Below are 6,556 nucleotides of genomic sequence, written 5' to 3' on the forward strand. Positions count from 1 at the left end.
AGTAAGGTCTAGACCTTACTGTTATCAATATTATTACATAGGGAAAACCCAACAAATCCCCCTTGAGCAAGCACTTGGTGACAGTGGGGAGGAAAAACTCCCTTTAACGGAAGAAACCTCCGACAGACCCCGGCTCTTGGTGGGCGGCCTCCTGCCTCGACCGGTTGGGGTGAGTGGCTCGAGGGGGGGCAAAAGAAGAAAAGCAACAAGACACAACAAACAATCAAACACTGATCAGGTCGATGTGGGTGGTGACTGCTCGTCAGGGATGTAGAGCTCCAGGGCCAGGGCAACCTGCAGAAAGGTACAAAGAGAGAGAGGACACACTACGGGAGAGAGGAGACACTACGGGAGAGAGAGAGGACACACTACGGGAGAGAGGAGACACTATGGGAGGGAGAGAGGACACACTACGGGAGAGAGGAGACACAAAGTTAGTAATGTGTAATGCTGACATATAGAAGCATAGAGAGGAGACAGGAATCGTGGCCCTCCGTTAACTATTAACGAAACTACACAGAAATATTAAACACTAGGTAAATTTCAGTGCAGGCGGTAACATTTTAACTATAACTCATTCTACAGAATTAATTTGTAAAAATAATCTTGTATGACTGTTTGGTCAAGGAGGAGCAATGTAGGGATCTTTTGAAAAGTAAGATGCAGTCATCAAACTTTCATATTTACAGTGTAAACTACACCGATCAGCCATAACATTATGACCACCGGCCTAATACAGTTTACACAGGAGTCCCTGTGGCAGTCGGTCGGCACTCGTGTCACTCTGCAGCTCACTGTGCATCTTCTGTGAATCCATTTGCTTCCACAGTTCTACTGACAGGAAGAGCACAGATGTGTCTACAATTCAGTGAAAAACTTAAGTAAAAGGAGTGAAAACTGGTCATGAGGACGAGTTAGAGAGAATTATTTAGACCAGTCCAACAGCCTCACCGCTCTAGGTGTGATATCACCACTACAGCCCCCGACTCTTTCTCTTCATACAGACCAATGGACAGTGTTTCCTATAATTATAATGTTATGCCTGATCAATAAATAAAGTCAGTTGTGTGCCAGAACAAGATACTATCATGTAAAAGCCATATTTCTGAATTTTAAGGTAAGAATATATAGCATTTAGGGCTAATAATAAATTTTATTTTGTTAATTGTTTTTTGGGGTATTTTAATGCCTTTATTGTACAGTGAGTCAAAAAGAGGCAAACGGGAAACAGGAGGCAAGTTGCACTGAACACTGTGTACACTATGTATATGGTGCTCCACCGAAGCCACTCAGCTCTCAGAGAGCTCCACTTTAATTGATGTATGCCTCCGCCAACCTGTCAAATTCACGAGAATGGGACAGAAGTGAGGTCACCGACTTTGGACTTTCACCACCCAAATCTAATCAGTTCATCCCTGAATGCAAGTGGACACTTGAGCAAAATTTCAAGAAGTTCCTGAGATATCAATTTCACAAGAACGTACAACCTGAAAACATAATGCCTCCAGGTGCGGTTATCACCCAGAGCCTTATTTGTACCAAGACTAAGAAATCTATAGGCTAATAACACATGGCTTTAACAGCACAAATTGAATGTGCCGACCTCGGGTACGTGGATAAACCTACCAAAGTGACTGGAGGAGTCAAACGGCAAAGCACTGACCAACACTTTGGGACACAGCCGACACTGGTTTGATTCCTGTCACATATTTCTAAAGTTTCACTTCTGATTTTTGTTACAGTGAAATATGAGAGGATCAAATTTTTGGTTCTGGCCCTGAAGAACTCGGTGGAGGTCTATGCCTGGGCACCCAAGCCCTATCACAAGTTCATGGCCTTCAAGGTGAGTCGGTCTACAAGATGAGCTTGTTAGCTGATGTAGGTGGGGATTCGTTGTTTGTATTAAGAACAACAAATACATGCATGGCGTTTGTAAAGTCAGTCTGGGTAAGTGGATATTTATTGTGGTGTATTTACATTTAATTATATGCATTTTTGTGTAATACTATCTGAAATGTAAGCTGATGCAAAGGTATGAGGTTTACTTTAACCACCAATTCACTGTGAAGTGTTTGATTTGATTCTGATCATCTCATCTGCTGCCCAAGCTCCTCCTGGTTGACTGAGGGGAACAAACACTTGTTTTTCTGACCTGTGTCCTTCAGTCCTTCGGTGACCTGGTGCACAAGCCCCTGCTGGTTGACCTGACTGTGGAGGAAGGTCAGAGGCTAAAGGTCATCTACGGCTCATGCTCAGGCTTCCATGCTGTGGATGTCGACTCTGGCGCTGTCTACGACATCTACCTGCCTACACATGTAATAACACACGTACTGTATTATTTTAGATACGTGTGTTTTATTTCTGTGCACAGTTATGGTGAGAATTAGTTTTTCAGACTGAAAAGTTAGTTTTCACTGTTGCTGAGTTACTGACCTACTGTTTTCCAGTAACTAATCATAAATGTAATGGTTTTTAAAGTTGTCTTAAACGTACATGTTGCTCAGCTGCTACAGATAATCAAACTGCAGAGCTAAAATTTATAGTTCAATAATTTCCCCAGATTGTCAGATGTAAATAAATGTGAGGTAAAAAGGTTTGAAAGAAAGCCATCAGCGGACACCGTGTTGCTGCTGTGTGTCCCTGCAGATCCAGACCAGTATCCAGTCTCACGCCATCATCATCCTGCCCAACACTGATGGCATCGAGTTGCTGGTGTGCTACGAGGATGAGGGTGTTTACGTTAACACCTACGGACGTATCACCAAGGATGTGGTGCTGCAGTGGGGGGAGATGCCCACCTCAGTGGGTGAGTCACAGGGACAAAAAGCCACACAAACACACCTTAATCTTTTTCTTCCTACATGTATTTAGATATTAACTTTAAAGGTTTGGGATATTTGGAGTTGGTCTTATTAATATGTCTGTGTGCATGTGGGAATAAGCCTCAGTCATTTCAGCTTCTCCTACTCTCCACACAGTTTCATTTGAGCCTGTGATGAACCTTGGAGTGAGTTCAAGCACAGAACAAGGGCTGTGCATGTTAGCCCTCGTTTCTTAGTGCAGCCACCTTCCAGGGGTTAATGGAGAGTGTGAGAAGGCACCGCTACTGTGACAAGCCATTTAAACATTTATTTGATATCAGATGTCTTTTTCTTCCACTAGTTCAGTCTTTGTCAATACTAGTTGGACAGAAACTCTTATTAGTTGCTTGTTTTCGGTAACTAGTGGCATGTTTGTTTGAACCTAAGCCGGACTAGTAATGCAGGGCGTCATGCTAGTAGCTCCAAAGTCCCAGCTGGTCAGCTTTTTGATGTGCTAGTGACCCTCTGGACCAAACTATTAACGTTGAAAGTCCTGCTAGTTAACAAATGACCTACAATTTTCTGCACTAGTTGAGTAGTGAGAGCGATTTGTTGCTCATTTATTAATCATTAGCTAACACATGCTTATATGTGCACATGGCTGTGGTGTTTCTACTTCACACATGCTTATATGTGCACATGGCTGTGGTTTCTACTTCACAAACAACTTGCAATGACTGTTTGTCCACAGAGGAAACGCACACACACATCTGAAAAGCCAATCTACATGGGTGGTATACGTTCTGTATCATCACAATCGGTTCAGAAACATCTTAAAACCTTTCACCTGTCTTTAAATGTACACATTTTCAGTATATCAGTTCACTTACAGCATGTGCCTCTCTGCAGCCTACATTCGCTCCAACCAGATCATGGGCTGGGGAGAGAAGGCCATCGAGATCCGCTCGGTGGATACCGGCCATCTGGATGGCGTTTTCATGCACAAGAGAGCCCAAAGACTCAAGTTTCTCTGTGAAAGAAATGACAAGGTGAGACGTCCATGCAGACGATCAACAACACATCCTGATCTAATAGAAGGAGGCTTTCAGTCATGTTAGATTTTTCAGCCAGTTGTTCCCCTAGATAGAAATGTACCACAGTGAACACACACATGAGCCTGTTGTTATATCCTCTTGCCATTCAAGTGAACTAGGCTATAGATTTTCAGCCAGTGCTGCAGCCTCCTGCCCAGAGGTCATCATAAAACACTTTTCATTTGTTCAGCCTCTACTGGCCCGGATCTGTCGGCTGAGGGAATAACTTCAAACTGCTCTAGTTTCACTTCTGCTCTCAGCTTTATTTGGACAAACAAGAAGTAAAGGAACATGGATGAAATTTGTTCTCCTCTCTGTGCTTGTGTAGGAAATGACTGGAGCCTTTGGGGACTGTAACATGTAGGAAAGACTTTTCTTCAAATTGTTTTTAAGGATGCCTCTTCCAAGTAGCTGACTAATCAATACATTAGGTTTGTCCAGACCAGACATTTTCAGTCCATTTGATTAGTTTTTTTATATATAAAGATGAAGTGGCAATTTAAAAGTCAGTCTCTGAATCCAAACAAAGATGGGAAATGACACATTTCTGTTTAATTTGCATTACAAAGAAATAAGAAAAAACAAGGCTGGAATTCATCAGATCTGTTTTCAGAACTGGGATCAAGATACGTAGCAAAAAAAAGGTTTCATCAGAATGTCATTAATATTTAGACAAATTTAAACCTGAGAGTGAGTGAATGGGATCATACCTATTAGTAAGTTCTCCTACAGTACGTGTGTGTCTCCTCTTCAGGTATTCTTTGCCTCTGTTCGGTCCGGAGGATCCAGCCAAGTCTACTTTATGACTCTGGGCCGAAGCAACCTGCTCAGCTGGTAGAGATCCACACCCTGCCCTCTTCCTCTTCCTTCTCCTCATAGTCCTCCATCTCAGAACCCACCGTTGATGTCTTGTCGGCCCTTGGACATCCTAAAGAAAACAAAAACAACCAGTCAACCCCTGTGGAGCAGTCGACAACAATGGCTTCTTATTCCCTCTGGAGCTGCAGACTTGCTGCATCTGAGCTCTGGGCCTGCCTGCGACACAGTGACCACCGCTCACACAGTCGTCACGCCCTGACATACTGTACCTGAGGTGACGGCTTGCGTACAAAATGAAATCAGTGATTAATTAATATATGAAAGGAAGTAGAAATAAATTAAATGTGAATTCAAGAAAGGGGAGCAAACAACTTTTGTTTCCCTCTCCATTTTCTTGGTGCTCGTCAGACTGTGATGGGATAGATTTTGTACCGCTGCATCATTTCTGTGCTCCTGGGCCTGGTCACTGAGCTTGAAGTCCTCTAACTACGAGTACTGCTACCACTATTGTTCCTACTGCTACCCTCTGCAGGTGTTTCTCTTGTCAGAGAGTTCCTCCTCTCTGCCATGACCCTGCTCTCCATTTGTTCTTCTGAGAGTTCATGGGGCTGGTGGGGTCGGAGTCCGTTACAGTAAGTGTGTGTTAATGTACTTCTGTTTGGTCCGGTTACTGCAGCCGTGCTGGTTTAAGCTCAAGACTTTCAGCCAGGGATTAAAAAATAACAATCTGTTGGAACGAGCAGGCTGGAGAGGCCTAATATTTGTGGTTGTACCGTTACGTCTGATGGAGAGGATTCAGCAGAAGGGTGTGTGTTATTGTTGACATATTATTTGGACAGTGAGAAAAAGCAATGTTGAAGCAGATGGCTTTCAGAATAGTATTTTGAATTACTGCTATTATTCCTTGAAGATAAGTGTAACTATGTGGAGTTGATATGTCTTCTACCTTGTTTAAGATTTACGCACATTCACCCACAGTGCGCAGTTTGCTTGCTTTTACTCTGAACCCATGAAGTGTGAGGTGTGTTTGTCTAAAGAGAAAGTTGGTTCTGAAAAATAAAGTAAACCAGCGTGTCTACTACTACTACTATACTTTTGGCTGTTCCGTTAGGAGTTGCCACAGCGAATCTGATTTGCATGAGTAAATTCGGCACGTTTCTTTTTTTTTTTACGCCGGATGCCTAAAAAACCCTTTCTTTTTGTCTGGGACTGGAAAAAAAGCCACTGGCGTGAAATCCCTGTGAAAGTAACTAAACGTGTGTATATACAACAAAAGTACATTTAAGCTTCTGGATAGTGTCAGTTGTCTCAATGATCAAGCATGATGACCTAAACTCGGGTAGGGCAGCCACGACTCGAGCAACTTGCACTGCTGTGAACAATAAAATACGAACTTTGGGTCATGTCTGAAAGGGCAAGATCCTGGATACAGGCGGCCGAAATGAGCTTCCTCCGCAGGGCGACCGGGCGCACCCTTAGAGATAGGGTGAGGAGCGCGGTCACCCGGGAGGAGCTCAGAGTAGAACCGCTGCTCCTCCACATCGAGAGGAGCCAGCTGAGGTGGCTCGGGCATCTGTTTCGGATGCCTCCTGGGCGCCTTCCTAGGAAGGTGTTCCAGGCATGTCCCACCAGGAGGAGGCCCCGGGGAAGACCCAGGACACACTGGAGGGACTATGTCTCTTGGCTGGCCTGGGAACGCCTTGGCATTCCCCCGGAGGAGCTGGAGGAAGTGTCTGGAGAGAGGGAAGTCTGGGCATCTTTGCTTAGACTGCTGCCCCTGCGACCCGGTCCCGGATAAGCGGAGGAAAATGGATGCATGGATGAAAAAAGAAAATGATGCGA

The 6,556-nt window shown here is 44.2% G+C and overlaps 1 protein-coding gene across 5 annotated transcripts in view; it reads left to right on the forward strand.

Moving 5' to 3' along the window:
• Window positions 1-5,891, forward strand: part of LOC109974034 (mitogen-activated protein kinase kinase kinase kinase 4-like) — an 82,328-nt gene extending 76,437 nt beyond the window's left edge. For all 5 annotated transcript variants that reach the window (XM_020624010.1, XM_020624012.1, XM_020624011.1 and 2 more), the window contains 5 exons: window positions 1,743-1,843; window positions 2,166-2,315; window positions 2,647-2,806; window positions 3,711-3,850; window positions 4,650-5,891. In XM_020624010.1, coding sequence (XP_020479666.1) covers window positions 1,743-1,843; window positions 2,166-2,315; window positions 2,647-2,806; window positions 3,711-3,850; window positions 4,650-4,733 — 635 coding nt within the window. In that variant the 3' untranslated portion in view covers window positions 4,734-5,891. The remainder of the gene's footprint in view (window positions 1-1,742; window positions 1,844-2,165; window positions 2,316-2,646; window positions 2,807-3,710; window positions 3,851-4,649) is intronic.
• Window positions 5,892-6,556: the final 665 nt, after the last annotated feature.

This window comes from Monopterus albus, unplaced genomic scaffold (assembly GCF_001952655.1).
Source record: "Monopterus albus unplaced genomic scaffold, M_albus_1.0 scaffold318.1, whole genome shotgun sequence".
Taxonomy (NCBI): domain Eukaryota; kingdom Metazoa; phylum Chordata; class Actinopteri; order Synbranchiformes; family Synbranchidae; genus Monopterus; species Monopterus albus.